This window comes from Pinus tabuliformis, chromosome 3_1, assembly GCF_031772625.1.
Source record: "Pinus tabuliformis cultivar Carrire ecotype Pingquan chromosome 3_1, CPIR1, whole genome shotgun sequence".
Taxonomy (NCBI): Eukaryota; Viridiplantae; Streptophyta; class Pinopsida; order Pinales; family Pinaceae; genus Pinus; species Pinus tabuliformis.
The window spans coordinates 40,853,097-40,873,891 of NC_142301.1; the positions used below are offsets into that span (position 1 = coordinate 40,853,097).

The 20,795-nt window shown below is 39.1% G+C and overlaps 1 protein-coding gene across 1 annotated transcript in view; it reads left to right on the top strand.

Annotated features, from left to right (window-relative positions):
* LOC149185665 (ferredoxin-thioredoxin reductase catalytic chain, chloroplastic-like) overlaps positions 1–20,795 on the top strand; it is a 215,593-nt gene that overhangs the window by 177,381 nt on the left and 17,417 nt on the right. The window contains exon 5 of the mRNA XM_089410762.1: positions 8,838–8,898. Coding sequence (XP_089266888.1) covers positions 8,838–8,898 — 61 coding nt within the window. The remainder of the gene's footprint in view (positions 1–8,837; positions 8,899–20,795) is intronic.

A 20,795-nucleotide genomic window follows, 5' to 3' on the forward strand; every position in this document is an offset into this window, starting at 1 on the left:
AAGTTGACGCAGGCCTTAGTGGCAGTGCTGGGATTTTTTGTGGGACAGATTGGAGCTGGAGAGCTGGATAGGGTGATGCAGTCCCTATCAGAGTGATGCTGAGTAGTAGAAGTTGCATTGTTGCTGTTGGATCGTTCATCCGGTGATTTACCCGGAATATCTGTCTCCGACTGAGAGGTACTACTGCCAAGGGCATTCTCTGTTGGGTGAGCCCAGTGTTACTTGGGAGCGGGAGCGAAAACAGGAGCGGGAGCGACATTTTCAAAAGCTCCTGGTTTGGGAGCGAATCCCAGAGCGATTTTTATATAATAATATATTTTTTTATATTTTGATACATATATGTCAACAAAAAACATGTAGAATGATGAATTAGATATAAAAAACATAAAAAAACATAGATTGATCATTGAACCATATAACATCAATCATCTAGAAGTTATAATCTTCCTCAACCATGTCCACAAGTTAGTAACATACAACATATTGAGTCTTGTGAATCATGATTCATCAATCTTAAAGTTTTAACTTCAAGCTTTCAAAATCGAAAATTCAATATATAACATTTATCATCATTGATCACCAAAGTTGTACTTGTAAGCTAAGTTTAACCATTACAAGAAATAATATCTAACATGAAATGAAATGTTATAAAATGAATTATGAAATGAAATGAAACAAACTTTCACGAAGCATCATATTCATAATTCAGAATCATTACCAATGAGTTATAATTGCCAACTTCAAACTTAAATTGTCACAGCCATATATTGTTTACAGAAAATATCATTATGATATGAAAGAGTCAAGACTCAATAGTTATGAAAACTAATAGAAACTAGAAAATACAAGTAAACTGTAAATCTATTATCTACTACTACATGTGGCCCTTACCACGAGAAGTGTCTAATGTATGAGCAAGTCGTGGTGGTCTTCTAGGGGTCTACCGCACAGACCGACGACCAGAACCAGAAGGCACATGCCCTCCACATGAGGGTGTAGATGGAGGTGGCAACAGCAAAGGAACAAGACTCAAAACTCGAGCACTGCTACTGGATGGTGGAGGTGGCATGGTTGTTGCTTCATCTTCCTCTCTTATAAGTCCGCTTCTAGTTCTTCAAGATGTATAGTGCCATCCTCCAAATTATCATCCTCTAGGTGGTTGTCCCAAATTTTATATGTTGGATCCTCATAAGCCCAATCACAGTAATGACTCAACAACCTCAAGTTATAGTGCACATAAACCAAGCTTTCTGCCTGGCTTTCATTGAGTCTGTTTCTTTTCACATTATGTATAAAGCTGTAGGTGCTCCAACACCTCTCTGCAGAAGAAGTATTTACAACCTATGAGAGAAATTTTGGCAAAAGTCCATGGCCGCCAGATGATTCCCACCATGTGAGAGCATCAGATCTGTCTCTATCTTCCATTGCATGAAAGGTACCAAACAAACCAGTGCAACTGAAGTACCTCCCTATTTCAAGAAGCACACTAGCACATTCCTCCCTGTCAGGTATCAACTTTTCTAATGCTTGCAAATATCCTGTAGATACCTCTTCATCTATATGGGGTTTGGCCCTAACCCCACCCCTTGGTGTAGGTTGGCCCAACCAAGATGTAGAGTAGTATTTTGGCATAAGGATATACGCCAAGCAATGTAGTGGAACATTAAGTTTATCCCACCGTATACACACACAATTGTGAATCAGTTTGTACAAGTTGGGATCATTGTTATGAACAATATCTTTTATTTGCCCCAACATGGTATCCATCTGCTCATACACCTCACCAATCACTGGTTTATCTATATCTACAAACCGAATCATGTGATAAATGGGCTTAGTGAAATCCAATATTTGCCTCACACGTGCCCAAAACATACCATCAAGAGTAGCCTCCTCCACCTGTTCAAAACCTTGCCTGTCAGCTGCATTTGTAGCCCTTTCCTTTAATACCTGTTAGTGTGGACTTGATACCATGCTAGACCATGACTCTCTTACATTCAAAAGGTGCCTAAAGGTCAGGTAATAGCTACCAAATCTAGTCCTTGCAATCTTCAACAACTCCAATCTTGAGTGACTGCAGAAAAGGCCATGGGTATTGCTATGATTTGTAAAAAAATTTATCATTTGTTTGCCTTTCTTGTACAAATCACCAATCCATTTGTATTGTTCGTTTTTGTTCTTAACAATATCATGCATCAAAAGGTTCATTGTGTGAACCAAACACCCAGACCAAAATATGTTGGGGTATTTATCCTCAATAATTGCTCCCGCTGCCTTACAATTAGGAGCATTATCAGTGATGACTTGGATGACATTGTATGGCCCAATACGGTCAATTGTTTCAAGTAATGATTCGGCAATGTTGATGGCGGTCTTAAACTTGTCTGAGTAATCATATGCTGAAAAAAGATGGCACCACTAACAGACACAACAAGAACATTTATCAATGGCTTGCCTTTTACATTTGTCCATCCATTAGATACAATGGACACCCCATGGTCAGTCCAAGAACTTGTCATTCTATTCAAAGAATGTGATATTTTTGCTTTTTCATGATCAAGTCCAACGGTTCTTGCCTTGTCATACAGGGCTCTTGTATCCTTTAGGGGCATCATTTATGGCAGAAACCATTTCGTGCCAATAAGGTGAGCGAAGAACATTGAATGGTATCCCACATGCATAGAGAAACCTGTAAACTTTTGAATCCACATCATTCCTACACCCTTCATCAAGGAAATTTGATATGGTTCTACGCCTTAAACCTGGTGACCCTGTGCCTCCATATCCACTACCTTGGGAGGATGCTGAAGGAATTCTTTGTGCCTGTGATTGTGAGCTTGGTTCACAGAAACCCTTTGATTTTTTAGATTTGTATTGGACTTCCTCCTCTTCCCTTATGTATTTGGCTCTATTTGCTGCTGACACACCTGTACAAGTTTTGATTCCTATTTGTTTATCTCCATCCCATGGCATTTTCCCACAGAGGTGTTTTCTGGCATGGGTGTATGAACCTATGTAATTATTGTTGCAATGGGGGCAATGAAATTTAGTGGTTCCACCCCCTTTCCCTGCTTCAGGCCTGTTAACATATTTCCACAATGGGGTTTGGTCTTGTTTAGTTTTTTGAGCTGACTCATGTTCACTCTCCTCCAGCTCCTCCTCACCGGGGTTTTCATCAAATCCACTATGTCCCCCTTCTTCATCCCCTTCTTCATTTTCAATTTCAACCCTCCTTTTCTACGCTCCAACACATAAGAACCAAAATAGGAACCAAGAAGAAGAAAATGCCAAGAAATATAACCATGATGTTTGAAATTTGAAGTTTTGAATCTACAAAATTTTAAAAAATAGAATGGGAATGGGAATGGGAATGGGAAATAGAGAAAGTTTTATTTATTTATTTAGGAATAATAACATTAAAAAAAAAATATTGCTAGACACTCTATTCAATATTGTAGAGCCTACCTCTTTTGCGTCCATTCTCCCCTTGCAAGCTGTTCAATCTCCCCTTGCTCCTTGCTTTCTCTTGTTCTCTCACTCTCTTGCTCTTGCTCCTTGCTCCTCACTCTCTCCTTGCTCTCTCCTTGCTCTCTCTCACTCTTTCCTTGCTCCTTGCTCCTCACTCTCTCCTTGCTCTCTCTCACTCTCTCCTTGCTCCTCACTCTCACCCTCTCTCAATCTCCCTCTCTCAATCTCAATCTCACTCTCACTCTCACAATGATGAAATGAAACCCTCCCTCCCTCCCTCCCTCACTTTATATCCAAAAAAACCAATTTTTTTTCCGCCCAAATTTTTTTCCCACATGGTCCGCTCCCGTCGGTCGTTCTCGTCGCTCCAGGAGCGATTTTTATAACCCGGGAGCGATCGCTCCCGGAGCGACGCTCCCTGCTTCGCTCTGGAAATAGGCAGGGAGCGCAATTTTTTTTACGGGAGCGTGCTCCCACCCGGAGCATAGATTAGGAGCGGGATCGAGGAGGGGGGGCGCTCCCCGCAACACTGGGTGAGCCATTTCTGGCACCCTAGTTGTATTCTAAAACTGCATAATAATAAAACTCTCTGAATAGCTGCACCGGTTTTTCCCACATTGGGTTTTTCCGGGGACATTAGTCCAAAAACAACGGTGTCACTTGTGTGCTTGTTTCTTTTAGTTGATGATCTGTATGTGTTAATACTGTACTTGTATTTATTTTCAGTATTTACATGGTAAATAACTTGTTAAGTAAACAAGTAGGAAGAAATAAATTAGATAGTACAAGAAGAATTTCTAACGGTTAGACTTAGAAATTCCAACTGTTGTGACCTTTTTTTGGAGCTAGGAACAAAGACATGTGAGGGTCGGGGTCACTTAAGGAACAACAAAGGGTTTAGGTTCTGGTTGATCCGAACTTAAACAGGAACACAACAAATCACAAGTATAACCATAAATACAAAGATGCAGCAGAAATAACACTTCAAATTTCGTTAATATCAAATACTGAAATATGCTCACAAACAAAATGGAACAAAACTAGCTCGGGCAATGGTAGCTTATCTCTGAGAAAAGATGTGGCGGCTACATGCCTCTAAACTGCATTACAATGAGGCTCAAAGGCCTATTTATTATTGAGAAACAATGGAAAACCCTAAACATCCAAAAACCTAACCCTCGGAGATGAAGCGCAAAAACTATGGGCCCCGTTTGGGTAAATTGGTACATCAACTTCCCAGGGTCATAACTTTGGCATATGATCTCCATTTGATGCGCACAATACCTCGTTAGAAAGATCTATCCGAGGACTACAACTTCATACTGGTGAACACAAGGTGGGGACCCTTGCTGGCCCCGTTTTCCCAAAAAACGTCGTTTAGGGCCTCAAAATGGCTCCGGAAGTTTAGGACCCGAAAAACTGCCAAAAATAGTAAATTGTGCTACAATTAAGGAAACTGAAAAACTGAAAGAGACATTGGTGGGGGTCCAAGTGGAATAGGCAGGTGGCCACCAACATCGACCTGGATCACTGGTTGCATGCAAGTTTAGGGCCATAATATGAGTATCGAGTTTCTTGTGATAATGCACCTATCATATGAACAGTTTGAGCGATTAGGACTGTGGGTATTTGTGAAAAGTCTGTGAACCGGAATCCCTACTGTAGCAACTAATTAAACTTCTCCTATTTTTTAATCACTGAAACAAATTATATACTGCTTCCTATAGCAAATATCGAAGCTAACACACAGACCTATACCAATTAAATAATATGCCCAAAACAAGAACAAAACAATAGAGAAAGATACAACACAAGTGACACAATATTTTTTGACAAATGTCCCTGGAAAAACCCAATGCGGGAAAACCGGTGCAGTAGCTCTGAGGGTTTTTATTATTATGCAGTAATTTTCTGAATACAACTCTGGATGCCCTCCCGACAATCCAATTATAGAGAAATACAGCTGGCAGAAGAAATTTGTGAGATTACCTCACTCTACCCAGCAAGTCCCGACTGATTCGGCAACTAAACTGCGAGTTCCCCGGCTACTTTTGCACTGCCCCTGCGTCAGCCTCTAAGGCCTTGCATCATCTCAACTGGGGATCGATTTGTCTTCTAGAGCAATTTCCATCCCTCCTAGCTAAAAAATGTTAGCTCTGTCAGCAAATTCGGACTTTTGCTTGGAGACTGCGCTGCTTTTGCGTGAGTTCTCTGGCTCAACGTCAACCTCTCCTGGGTCCTGCATTACATCCTTCTCGTGTCTATGTGCCTCTCTACTGTGTATCCTGGCTCAGAAGAAGACTCTCCAACCAAATTATCCCTGCCCCTCACTGCACAAGCTCACTATCAATATTCTCCCAGTAGCTGCTGTTCTTTAGAAAATCAAACTTTTGAACTCTCTCTGTGTGTTTTTCCAAGTGACCCTCAAGCCTCCTTAAATAATCTCCTCATTGACATTCAATGGCCCAGATTAGAAGCTAATCAATGGCTAAGATAATTTCTGCTTGATCCTCGTCTTCTTCTAGAAGTTACACCCACAGTTTATATTAATACCCTTTAATTATTTTAATTTCCTAAGTTTAGACTTAGGGTCCCATTAAAAATAATTAATTATTTTAATAAAACGATTTCTAGGTGGAATTTCCCAAAATGCTTTCCGGGTTCTTTGGAATACATGTGCCTAAGCCTCCCTGCAAATTTTGAGACTGAGAGCACATCCGATGCTACCAGAAATCAACAGTATTGACCTCAGGACCAAGTTTCTTGTAGGGTAAGCAGAGGATACAAGGAAGAGAATGTTGGTGTCTTTAAGCAGATATATTGTTGAGTTGATGGTGGTGTAATGAGGGTCTGTTCATAGAGTTTGAAAAAGAATTAAAGTGTGCCCTAGTTCAGTCTTCTTCAGTGATGTAAATAGACCATGTGTAGGCAGATTTGTAAGCCCTAAGGACAACGAGCTTGGTGAGTCAAATCGTTGTCATGTGGCTATACAGTAAGCCCTAGATTGGTCATCTTTGAAGGTGCAAAGAGGACTGTGCGTGGGTTGTTGGTGATGCCCTAGTTTGGTGTGTGCAAGTGGGTTATCTCTGTTTTGGAGCAGTCAAGTTTTGTTCAAGATAAGGCCTAGAATGAGGCTTGAGTAGCCTCAGGTGACAATGAGTAGGAGTGGGGTCTCTTAAGGTGTGATAGAAGGCTGCTTCAAGTGAAGAGATATAGGTCATACGCCTGAATGTGATGACCTAATGTCTGGAAGGTGTCTAGACAGGTGGCCGAGTCAAGAAGGTCTGTGGCAGCTGATGTTTTGTGGAAGGTTATTGCTAGGTGGAGGTCTGTTCAAATGTGTGGTTGAACAACAGTATATAGCAGCCTAAGAATAAGTCCTTTTTGGATTGTTAGTGGTTGAACAGGGAAGCTCTAAGTTCTATGTAAATTGTGGAAACAATTGCAGATGTTTGGGCAGCTTGTGGAAGCCCTAGATCAATCACTTGTTGAACTGTGTGAGGGCAGATCAGTGTGCCCTAAGAACTAATCTTTTGAAGGAGCAGAAGTCAGTTAGTGGGAAGATTTTGGTGATGGGATTTGATGGTGCAATCACTGATAAGAGGGAAAATCTGGAAGTCCCTAAGAGCAGTGATATTGGAGGAGCCTTATCAATGCTAAAGGGCATTCGTGTTTGAAGACCTAAGATCAATCATCCTTGGAGCAGCAGGAGTGATTGAAAGAGGCAGATTGTCGGTCTTCCACGCTAACTATCTTGTCCATCCATTCATATAAGCCACTGGCAACAGAAAGCTGCTCTTCACTGAGTTTTCCATCATAAAAAATGTGGAGCCTCCCTGCTCTTGGATGGCATTACATTATGGATATACAAAAGATAATGGCATTACGCTATGGATATACAAAATATAATGAGTATCTTCACTCGCATACTTCAACATTTCTGATGGCAATGGCTGCAGACGCCAATCAAGAGCAAGAGCAGGAGATTTTTTTGGAGCATTCTACTTCTTTTGCAGTTCAAAATTGGCCATCGAAATTTGCCTGTTGTGAAATTTACAGGTACATATACATCACTATCAGCAAGTGTGCCATTGTTCAAAATTCCTACAGCACCACCAGCTGTTGTGTAAAGGATAACATTATCTCCCAAATGTGACCTGGCTAGTCTCACTAGGTATTGAAGATAGTCTTCGTCATCTTAAAAAGATCCATGTTCATTCTCAACCTGAACCATTGAACTGAAAACCGCAAAGGGTACTTAAGGGCCTTACCCACGAAAGTGATACCACAGTAAACAGAGCAAATTCAAACCATCCAATATCCAAATGATGCCTTTGGCAAAGCGAGCGTGTTGCACTCAAGATTTTCTTCACTTCCCAAGACGGCACATCCTAACACTTTTTTCAAGCTGTGTGCACTGTGCAGACCCAAAAACTGTAGCAGTCCTATGGAATAAATTTTCTATGGGGTAGGTACCCCTGCTAGAAGGAAGGGCAACACATCACAACCTTCATTTTTATTGGGGTACCTTAGAAGGCAACCATCCCATCGCAATTGTTTGTTTCAAGTTCCAAGGAAATTTGGACATTTTCTCAACTTTGCCAAGAAAACAATTATATGCTTGTTACAAAGTAACAAAGAGATTTTGACAAGGATCCAATTCAGATCATATGTACAGGTAAGTAAGATTGAAATTTGAAACGCTCAATTAAGAATATTAAGAAATTTATACATTCTGCTGAGTTTGCCTTCTAAACTGGGTACTAGGTAGTTACATTAAAAGTAAGATTGAAATTCGAAACGCTCAATTAAGAATATTAAGAAATTTATACATTCTACTGAGTTTACCTTCTAAACTAGGTACTAGGTAGTTACATTAAGGATGTTTTAGAACTTCAAAACATTAGTCTAGATAACCCTGATGTAGATTGCAGTTAAGCTGCAATAACTTTAGTTCATATATGTGTTTTATTTGTGGTCTCATAGATCCGTTAGAGTCTGTCGTGGATATTACTAAGAATTTTTCAGTTTTAATTCAATATTTAGTGTATGCATCCAATCCTTGTCAATTGGTTACATGAGATCAATTGACAAGATTATATAATCTCTTGCTTCGGCAGCTAATGACAAATTCTGGTATACAAAAATAGATTTGTCTTGAAATTGAAGGGTTGAAGATAGTAAGCACCTTCCTTTGATTGTTAGATTTTCTATTTCAAGATGAAGTGTGTTATGTGTTATTTACGGAAATCACAGGAATAGTCGGCAATAAATTTAGCTTTACTCTGAATGCTTTGAACTGCTACAGCAAAAGGTGCCTCATGATGTCATGAGTATGCTTTATAAATTTAAAAGTTGTGAATTGGCAGGAAGGAGTGCCATTGCATGCTGTTTCTCACAGCTGATAACGATTTTGCTGGGAAAGACCAGGTAAGATTCTTCTCTTGAATATTTTGTTTGACAACGTATTTTTAGTAATTCTTCATGTAATTTGCATAAACTTTTGTCACAGTCAATATTTAATCTATTGCAAGTCAACTACAACAGCCTATTTCCATTGTGCGTTTTCATTTTACCATTTTGACTGGTGGTTGAAATGTTTTCTTTGTAGAGTTTCCTTGAAATTCTGCGACTGCTATAGTGAACAATCTGAAAACTGAAAACTAGTTTCTTTTCAGTAAAACACAGAATTTATCTTACTTCAAATCTGCAGCGGGATAGAACGGAATTAAAGACACATTAAACACCATATTTTTCTAGGGAACTCAACTATGAAAACCCTTTGCTTGTTTAATTATAAAAACTGAGCATTAGATCTCTTACAAATACAACTTGTTTCAATCTGAAAACAAACTTGTTTTCCTGCCTTGAACTAGGGTTGAAATGCTTGCAAAATTGCTGATCCCTATATGCTCTCTACCAAACTCACACAAGCACCAACCTGTGCTCTCTACTACCTTGTCTCACCAACTCGTGCTCACAAGACAATGATCAAATTGTGCCTTTGTTCCTCCTTATAAGCACTTCGATTAGGCTATTACTGGCAAGTTCTATTTGAGGAAAGTCGAACTGTTGATTGACTAGTTAACACAATCCCACTGGTTTCTTAATTCCTCATTCCTATAATTTAGGAGCCTGATTCAATCAACTTGTCATTTACCCAAAATAACTCGCATTAGAAGACAATAAACTTGGCCATCCACTAATTAGCACTAGTAAACTACTTCTTGCACTCCTAACTTTTAGGAGTTCGCCCTAAATTTTAGGAACTCGTCCTAATTTATAGGAATTAGCTTCTAACTCATAGGAACTTGTGCATGCTCAAGGAGAAACTCGCTGTGCTTCCTTTGATTAAGTCACAAATCAAGGAACCCTTTCTCGCTAACATTTTCAACACTCCCTCTTAGCGAGGAAGGTGTTCCTAGAAGAACTTCATCCACCTAGATTTGTTTCCAACATTACCATGTTCTCTGTTGCTGCAGTTGCTCCCTCTGAACTAGAAGGCTTCCCTGCTTTCTTTTGCGGAACCTGCTTTGAAGACCTGTTCTTTCCCACCATGCTCTATGAGTCTATCACTTCACTATTTTGAGAACTTCCTACCTTGTTGCTCAAGGTTTCTCCCTTTGAAAGTGTGCATCACCAGCTCCACAATCTGCCACTATCAGTGAACGCAACTCCTTTAGGTCATTGATCTTTGGCCCAAACAGTCTGCCCTCTAGCTGCTGCTCTATCCATCAAGGATGCCAACTTACAAATACTTCTGCCATTCTAATAGCCTGATAGTCCTTCACCAAAACTGTACTTAGGGCTCTTCTGGCAGCCCTCTAATAACTCTGCTCCCACCTGTACACATGCTGCCAATAACTCTGCCCCAAACGTAGACTAGATCCTACACTGCAATTGGCACTGTTCCAGCACTGTCCACAACTTCGTTTGTGAACAGTGCTCACACTTTCTGATCTTCCCACTTACAGTCATCTCCATCAATGATCTAGGGCTACAAACTTACTGCCCTATGTTCTGCAATTTGTTCTTCAAATTGCACAGGTCTAGGGCTTATCAAATCTACTGTCCTAAGTCCTTTAGAACTGTCCTTTCCAACTACTTCAACGCAACTCTCTTTCCACTGAGACTGCTCCACGTTAGCCCATATTCCTTCACTGTATTAGCCATATACTCTACCCATAAATTCACACTTCTGTACAGTTACTAGAGGCTGGAAACGACCTACTTCAGGACTGGCATATACATAGAATATCTGTGCAATACAACCACTATTCCCTGTCTATATCTCTCCTTCTTAGGGTCCCTCTCCTCTCTCTCACATATAGAAAATTTGAGTAAATTTATCAACTTTCTGAACAGTCCTTTAGTGGCAGCATACCTTAAAGGGAAGCCCTAACTAGGGCATACAAATCTCTGTTGTTCACACCTTGAACAACTCCTTTAAAAACTCTTGAATCTGCCCTCTTCTCAACACTTCATGACAACCCTACTACCATTCATGATGCACCCCACTTATGTACCCTAGCACGCTGTGTTGGAACTTGGAACAAACTTACGGGCTAATCCACAGTGACTGTACATGCATTCATGACAACCCTACTACCATTCATGATGCAACCCACTTATGTACCCTAGCACGCTGTGTTGGAACTTGGAACAGACTTAAGGGCTAATCCATAGTGACTGTACATGCATTGAGAAGACCTTAACTAGGGCTTCAAGATTTGTTGTCCTAAATACTTTAGAACCAACTCTCCATCTCCTTGCAATGACCAACATGAAGTAGCAAATCCACATACCTTAACCTGATGTTACCTTCATCTTATAAGGCCATTGTTCCTGTGCATATGACCTAAGATTTTCGTCCCTTTTTAGGGCTCTTGCGGCTACCTCAGAGGTGCCCTAAACTTGGCCTCCAATACTCCTTCAGCTCCATGTTAGACACTTCGTCCAGATCTCTTTTCCTACTTTTATCCACAACTGTATGCAATCTTCTTTCCTGTAGCAGACTAGGCATGCAACGCTCCAAAACACTGCTCCAGAAGTCATATCTCTTATCTTAAAGATCATATCTTTCCTGAGGTCAGATCGCAGAAGTATCTGACATGCACAAAAATGCATAAAATACTTGGCCAACAACTCTCCCTATCTCGGCCTTATCAGATCACCAAAGATTGGAACATAACTCGTCCTCTCTTCACGTTAGATCAACTCCTTAGGGTCTGCCGCCAGATCCGGTTGCTCCTTAGCCTATGATCAAAGTCCTTGAGATGGATGTGTCAACCCGTGTTGGCTTAATTCTGTAGTCACTCTGATACCATGTAGAATTTCCTTGAAATTCTGCAACTGCTATAGTGAACAATCTGAAAACTGAAAACTGGTTTCTTTTCACTAAAACAGAGAGTTTCTCTACTTCGAATTTGCAATGGAATAGAACAGAATTAGAGACACATTCAAACACAATTAAACACAATATTTTTCTAGGTAACCTAACTGGGAAAACTCTTTGCTTGTTTATTGATAGAAACCGAGCATTAGATTTCTTACAAATACAACTTGTTTCAATCTGAAAACAAACGTGTTTTCTTGCCTTGAACTAGGCTTGAAACCCTTCCAAGATTATTGAGCCCTATCTGCTCTCTACCAAATTCACACAAGCCTCAACACACAAGCACCAACCTGTGCTCTCTACTGCCTTGTCTCACCAACTCATGCTCACAAGACAATGATCAAATTGTGCCTTCATTCCTCCTTATAAGCACTTCGATTAGGCTATTATTGGCAAGTTCTATTTGAGGAAAGTCAAATTGTTGATTGACTAGTTAACAAAAGCTCACTAGTAATGTTAACTCGCCCTTCCTCAATCAACTCGTCATTTACCTAGAATAATTCGCACTAGAAGAGAATAAACTCGACTTTCCACTAATTAGCACTAGTCAACTGCTTCTTGCACTCCTAAATTTTAGGAATTTGCCCTAAATTTTAGGAACTTGTCCTACTTTTTAGGAATTAGCTCCTAACTCATAGGAACTTGTGCATGCTCAAGGAGAAACTTGCGGTGGTTCCTTTGATTAAGGCACAAATCAAGGTAACTGTGGTTCTCTTGTTTCTTTTGTTTTGGCAATTGTTTGATGAAGTAAGAGAACACACACTAATAATAATAAGAGGAGATTGTGGTAATAAGAAAAAGTAAAAGGTACCTCACAAATAGTTATCATCGTCAGAAGAATCTCATTCTAACCTAAATGCCCTAGATTCTTCAACATGGTATCAGAGCTAAGGTGACACATCAAGGAAGGGCATCTCAAGAACACATAGAAGATTGAAGCATCAAGATCAAGGGCACACAAAGGTTGAAGCATCAGATCTACAAGCAAGGATTCAAGATCCATCAAAGGCAAGAAGGATTACTATCCCCTAGATCCATCAAGAAGGACTACCATCCTGGGAACAAAGCTCTTACTGAAAGAAGAAAGCCTTCCATCTAAAGGCATCTACAAAAAGGTTCATCCAAGAAGAGTCTCCATCAAAGATTCATCATCTTCAAAGGAAGGCACTCAGATCAAAGCTCATCATTGAAGATCTCTAGGACTACACATTGAGAAGTCTTCATCACCAAGCAAATCTCTCACAAGGCACCTTGAAGGAAGTATCTTGAAGAACTCATAAATCCAAGGCTTTCCCTGAAGTCAAAGCATCAATCTTCAAGGAAGCAACAAAACCTCTTCATCACCAACTCTCTCAAGTAAGTATTTTTATGTCCTCTTCTGAACATATCAAAATGTCTTTTTGCAAGGAAAGCAACAAATTGGTTGGGACTGCTAATTTCCTTGCATGGAAAAAGAGGATTGATCTCCTTCTCAAAGAAAATGAAGTTATGGACTACATCAAAGGGAATGTCATTGTTCCTTCAAAGGATCAAACTCAAGCCCTAGCAAAGTATAATAAGGATGAAACAAGGGCTCAAAGGATTCTGATAGAATCCATCAAGGACCCTCTCATTCCTTATGTTTCCAAACTTGAAACATCTAAAGAAATCTATGATAAACTGGTGGAGCTATTCTCAGTCAATACAATTGGAGAAGTGATATCATTGTGTAACGAACTATATAAAATGAAGATCTCCAAGGAAGAAGGAATATCTACCTACTTCATGAAGGTCTTTGAGATGAGAGACCAACTACAGGAACTAGGAGAAGTTATGTCAGACAGAGAGATGACTATTAATCAAGGTTGCCATTGATGTCAATATGGCATTGGCCGAGATGGAAAATATTCTTGAGATGCCTGGTTCCAAATGATGATGTCATGACTCTTGTTTGACAAGGATGCGATCAATTAATATAGAAAGCCACTACTGAAGAAGTATTAAGAAGTGCCAAGTGCCAATCATGTACCTCGATTGATGATCTAGACCAATGATGTATCTAATATACAAGCCCTTGATGACATGGTTGGAAGACTTTATGATGACATGAAAGATATCATTTGATGATTGGAAGACTACTTGATGAGCTCTCCTAAAGGCAAATTAATGGATGTTGCACTATAACATATCATTGCACTAGTATATAATGACATTGATACGTAATGCTATTACGATGACATGGATGCTACATGATGACACTATGATCCTATGATGGATTACACTGTGATCCTATGACGAAACAATGGAGAAGCCATGCTGTCCCAAACATTTCATGCATAAAATTTTAATGACAGTCACAAGAAAAATATTTTTTACCACCTTAGAGGCATCCGTCCACAATGATTTCTATACCATCTGAAAGAGGACTTTTTCCTCTTTCTAATGAGCCTTTACTTGCCCCGAAACTCCCAGTGGTTAATGAGATAATGAATTTTTAAGGTAAAAAATATGAAATTGCAGGCTAGCTGACCTACACTTGTCATCCATGTCAGCCCACTTTATAAAGATGTGTCCCTTCACTCTTATTGGCAAATAACCACTATAAATAAAGTGATCTAACTTCATTCTCAATTATCCTTTTTAGTCATCATCACAGGAAACATAATCATTGTTCACAATTCATGAACAAAAGGAGAAAAGGAGCATAAAACTTGAAGAAAGAAGATAAGGGCATCTCAGAACCTCAACTCATTGTTATTTTCGGGCTAATTGTGGCAACTTCTGTAGCTCGAATTGTACAAAAGTAAATTCTTGGCCTCCCTGTGATCAATAGCTTCGAACTGTGTCTCCTAAGTGAAAACAGTAGCTCGGATTCTTGGATAGAGGCTCAGATCTTCTCATTGGACTGTGTCATCATCATTTTGTTGTTCGGATCCCTTGTTGTAGCTTCAGATTGTCGGATCTCTTGTTGTAGCTTCGAACTGTGTCAAAATAGAGGCTTAGATCCTTTGCTCGGACCCTGTGACAGCTTTGGAGTATGAAACATCGTTAAACTTTGAAGAAGGCTCGGATACTGTGGACAAAGACTTTCTGTGGGTCAGGTACAGTGGACAATGGCTCAGATGGTTCAGTTTGTATGAAGCATTGAAGGAACAATGTTGTGACAAATGTTGCTCTTAGACTGTGGAGATCAAGCCTAGATTTAGAGTTGAATTATGATTGCAGCATCAACACTCTTATATCTACAATGAAGATATAGCTACAGTGAAGGAAGGTGGTGGAGACCTATATTGGACAGTCAAGCACAGTTTTTGGAGCTCTTCACATGATTGTGGAATAGCCCTCCTATGGTGAACTCCTGTGGTGATCTATGTGATTTCCAATAAAGACAATTGGGGTACCTTGAAGTCACCCTTGAAGCAAATCATTGAACATCATTGAAGTGTATGGAGATTTGATAATTGGAGCCCAGACTAAGTGAATGCGGAAGCTTGTACCAGTGCAGCAACTTTGGAAGCCCTTTAACAATGAAGTATTAGAACCTTTGGAGCAGTGAAATACTTAGAACTCTTGAAGAGTGCTTGGAGCACATTGAGGACACCTTGGAGCATCTTGTGAAGATACTTTTGGAGATCATGATGCATTGTTGATGTCATCATGAGGTGACCTTGGATAATTGTGTTTTGGGTACCATGAAGAACAGCGAAGACACCTTCATGTGAAGATCAAGGTTGTCATTGATGATGTAACGTAGAGACCAAAGTGAAGACTAAGCGAAGATTGACAGGGCTCGTTGAAGAAGACATTGGGAGTCGTGAAGTATAACCAAATATATCTTGATGAAGTAAAGCATTGTTGGAGCCCAAGAGGTTGGAGCCTCAAAAAGACAAGGTTGGTGCCTTGGAAGATAGGGTTGGATCCCTAGAGCATCGAAGTCCTCAAGGAACCAGGTCGGAGCTTGAACTAGATATAGGGTTGGAGCCCTTGAGGTTTGTGCCTCAAAAATGACAAGGTTGGAGCCTTGAAAGTCCAAGTTGGTGCTTGACAAATACAAGGTGGAGCTTGTGATATTGAAGATCGGTGTCTTCATCTAAGGTTGGAGTCCTGTGTATATTGTACTTGATTTATTGTAAAGAAGAAATTAATAAAAGCATTTATTCTTATTGTTCATTTTATGTTCTAAATATAAGTGATCTAACTGGTAAAAATAACAATTGAAAAGAAATATAGATTCACCCCCCCCCCCTCTCAATGTTTCCAACAATGACTACTATAGTGCTCAATCCATTACCGGAGGAATGGGGCGACTTCACATCCAGTATATATTCCAAGAAGGAAGCTACCCCGTTAAATGAACTTTGGTCTCTATGCAAAATTGAAGAAACTAGACTCAAAGCCAAAGAAGATGTGGGATCAAAGGAGCAAGCATTTATTGTTATGGCCAAGAGAAAAGGAAAATTTGGCAAGTTTGGTCCATAGAGAAAGGGTAAAAGAGATATGTCAAAAGTCCAATGCTTTGGCTGCCAAGAATATGGACACTATAAAAGAGATTGTCCTAAGTTCAAGAATGACAACAATAAAAGGAAACAAGAAGAAGCCCACATTACCCAAGAAGTGAAAGAAGAAGAGAAGAAGCAGAAGAAGGAAACCCCTCTGGATCTCTACTATGACTGAGATCAACTTCTTCACCTAAGTTCTCTTTAAAGTTTTGGGTATCATAGGAATATGTAGGAGTAGGATAGAATGCATGATTTATAAGAATGACACCTTCAGGAATATAGGAGCATTGTGTAGAGATAGCTCAGATAAAGACATTCAATATAGGAAGGATGTAGCCATTGAATGACCTCATCAATGCATAAAGGAATGATCATGATCAGGAAGAATCATCTTAGAAGGCCACTATCATCAGCAGAAAGAAGCATTTGCAAGATAAGGATTATAAGGATCCTTCGGTGGAATCTTCAATAGAAGGTTCATGATTTTCAGAAAAGGCAGATGTCTTGATGGGAATTCCACTTATGGGGATTCAAGAAAGGATGATATGTAGGCAAGGAAGATACAACAAAGCAAAGGAGATTGAGGTAATCTCAATCTAGGAAGCTGTCAAAGGAAGCAGAGATGATCAAGGAAAGAACTAAGATGAGGTATGTATGCATCTATGTTTTCAGTGAAGTCATGTCATCATTTGTGTTAATGAGCATGGGAATTTCTCTGGTAGCATGGTCAAGAAAAAGGATAGATCTCTTTCATTAAAAATATGTGTGAAAGACATGGTTCACACTCTGATAAAGGTCAACATGAGAAATGTCCTCATATGAAGTATGAGGTGACTGACAAGAGAACCTATAAAGAAGCACATGAGATAAAGAGACCATGGACACTAGGAATCAACATCCGACAGATTTGTTAAGACATCTCCTGGAAGAAGGCACGAGAATTCTAACAAAGGAAGAAAAAGATCAAAGGACCCTTGACACCTGGAAAGGCCTTGGAGATGTGAACATGCAGGATGCGGATGATTCAAGCCAACAAGATGTCATGATGAAGAGCCATCTCGAAAGGTATTGTTTGACTTAATGTTATATTTTGATTTTTCTTGAGTAATATCTGGATGGGGTCATGCAGGGCTACTAGAACAAGAGTTGTAAGTGCAAGTACAACTAGCATTCATGTGGAGGATGGAAATTCTAGAAAGAAGCATGATGAGAAAGAAGTAGCCATATGAAGAAGGTTCTAGATATGTATCAAGTAAGCCACTTTCCATGAAGAGAAGAATGACATGACGAACCAAGAAGGAAAGTGATGGATGGCTAATGCCCTACAAGGAAGAAGCTTGACTAAATCTCATGACATCAAGGAAATAAATTGATCAAGCAGCTAAAGGACCCACAAAAAGAAGTTGTTGATGAAAAGAAGAGTCCCTAGTTGAAAGGGAGCTTTGACAAGTCCCTAATTAAGAGGGAGCTTGGGAAAGTCCTTGGTCAGAGGGAGCATTAGGGGATTTTTGAGATCTAAAATGGATCTCCTAAGAAAAATGTACAACCAAAATCAACTTTATTAGAACCAATAGGATTCAAGATGATGATGTCAACCATGGGGGGTGATTCACCATTTTTGGAGTAAAAAAGTAAAAAGATTAAAAAATAATAAAATAATAAAACTACTTTTTCAACTCATATTTTCAATTTATCTCCCTAAGTTTTTACTCAAATTTCGAGTGGAAGTACTTGTTAGATCCAAAATTTCATTCCTCATCCAAGGAGTACCCATGCTGCATACTTTTAATGGACCCTACTATATGAAAAATGAGAAATACATGAAAAAATGTGATTGCAATCACGTTTTTCATGTATTTCTCATTTTTCGCTTAGCAAGATCCATCAAAAGTATGCAACATGGGTACTCCTTTGATGAAGAATCAAATTATGCATCCAACGAATGTTTCCGCTCGAAATTTGAGTAAACCCATAAGGAGATAAGTTGAAAATACGAGTTGAAAAAAAAAAATTCACTCTAAAATTTGATGATGTAATCTAATCTTATTTTATTATTACCACTATTATTTTATAATTTCCTTAGGAAACCCATTTTAGACCTCAAAATTCCCCTAATGCTTGGATACATTTCTTTATAGGAATGGGAATATCTTCCCTAGTTGAGAGGGAGAGATAGACATAACATTATTGTCTTCACTTGGGAAGAAAGAATGGAGGATTGGGTAATCATATGGCATCTGATGCTCTTTGAGGATGTGTAGGGCATCCAAGGTAAGAGTAGGAAAGAGGATCGATATTCTTTGAGGGCTAGGAACCCAAGACAAGAATAGTCCTAGAAGGTCATACTCAGTGAACACCCAAGTGGGTATGTACCTTGAGAGACAATGATGAAGGTGTCTATAGTCATTGGTCTCGCTAACATTGTGCTTTGATCTAATGAGAGATAGAGTTGTCAGTCAAGGCCTTGCTGTGAAAACAATGTTGGTTACTATGATGCTATAACAGATGGATTTCCAATCCAATTTCTCTTATGTGAATTCTTCAGATTGAAAATGTCCAAACACCTTGTAATGATTTATGAATACCTCCCTATTTAAGAGAGTGTTGAAGAAAGTGTAACTAGGTTCGGTCTTCATAAATGTAATTTTGATCTTTGTACTTGTAAAGAAAGGGAATTATTATTTCTGTCATTATCAAGAATGTGTTTCATGCCCATTTGATAGGTCAAACACATATTTAAGTGCTTCTAGGAAAGTCAAAGAGTCAATGTAATTGTTAAATACCGATGGCATGTTACACTATGTAAATCTATCAAAGAAACATGTCAAAGGTGATCCTCCAAAGCAAAGACAAGTCTCCTCTTCATGTCGGCTCAAAATGAATTTTCTATGCGCTTAAGGACAATTCGGCCTCACTAGCTCAAGTCGTCCCAAATAGGAGGGACAGACTCCTATATATAGGGCAGCTCAACCTCACAAATGACCAAACAAGTGATCTTTGAAATCAGCGAAGACGAAGGCTAGAAGAAGTGTGAAGAAGCAAGAATAAGGTGTCTCTAATCCAGCGAGAAAGGAAGGAAAGAAGGTCGAGTTTGGAAGGCCTATTTCAGACTTAATTACTGTCACATGTACGAAGGTGAAAGGGCTCATTCTGCTGCCATATCGGATCAGCGAGTACAGTCTGTTGACCCTGCCGCCTACACCTACCTACAAGCCAGTGAGAAAAGCCTTCGACCCCACAAGGTGTGGTTGGTGGCAGGGAACTCAGAGAAGGGGCTATCGCACTAATCCCAACTATCTCCGTTTGAGCTATCTCCTAGGTTAGCTAAGGGGGGTGGTCCCTAATGAAAAGTTAAGTTAAAAGATGCGAGTTTCTAAGAGAGTATTATAGTGAAAATGGATTACTTTTAAGGATTTATGGGCAAATATGAAGTGAACAACTTGAAATAACAATGTCAATCATTAATATGATTAAAAACCATAAAACCAATGCCTTATAAGGAATTTTCCCAACAATTTAAAGATATATTTGCTCAAAGTAAAATGCAATGCTCTCAAAAGAGAAAACAAAGTAACCCTGAAATGTAAATAAGAATTGTTAGCACAAGATATGTAAGATATAAAATGCTTTTGAGATAATCAACTTTATAAATCAAAACATGTGAAACATATCTTGCCAAAACCCAAAAATTAGTAATTAACTTGGAAATGTAAAAGAAAGGAAGTGTTAAACCAAGACACCAATTTGCAATTAGACTTGAAACATGTAAAGAAAACACTTCTTTGAAATGAGAACAATACCTGCTTTTGGAATAGACTTTGCATATGAAAACTCAAACCATCAAGAGACAAGTAAAGTAAATGTAATGGAAAGTGCTCTTGGTTAATTTTATTAATTAGCTCTACAACAAGATTACAATTTAACTCTTCAATCCTCAGACCTCACCCTTGCCTAATGATATGGATCTCACAGTGAGGAGTCAATAGAGGAGTAGAGGATCCCTAAGATGTCTACTTCAATCAACTTATGTTGGAGGTAAAACTTTAATGAGGCTTGGGGCCTTCCTACACTAAAATGCCTAGATGAAATGCAAATTGTGTTAATTCCCCAAATTAAAATAATGATACATGCAAATGCTTCAAAGAGATTGATTTGCAATGCGTGAAAATGAAATAATGTTCAACATAAGTTGCAATTATAACTTCAATTGGAGGAATAAAATTAGCTTACAAGTGTTGCATGTGTTTAATCAATGAATTAAAATGATAAAAGTAATTTGCTTGAAAGTAAAATTTGTTTCAAATAGACAATGACAATAAATTGCTCCAATATTCAAGATAACAATGTAGCATAAAATTGAAGCATGTATTCAAGTGCTCATGAAACAATTTACCAAGGTAAATGGAAACGAGTCAAAGTTTGTTAAAAATATAAAATGCTTGCATGTAAAGGAT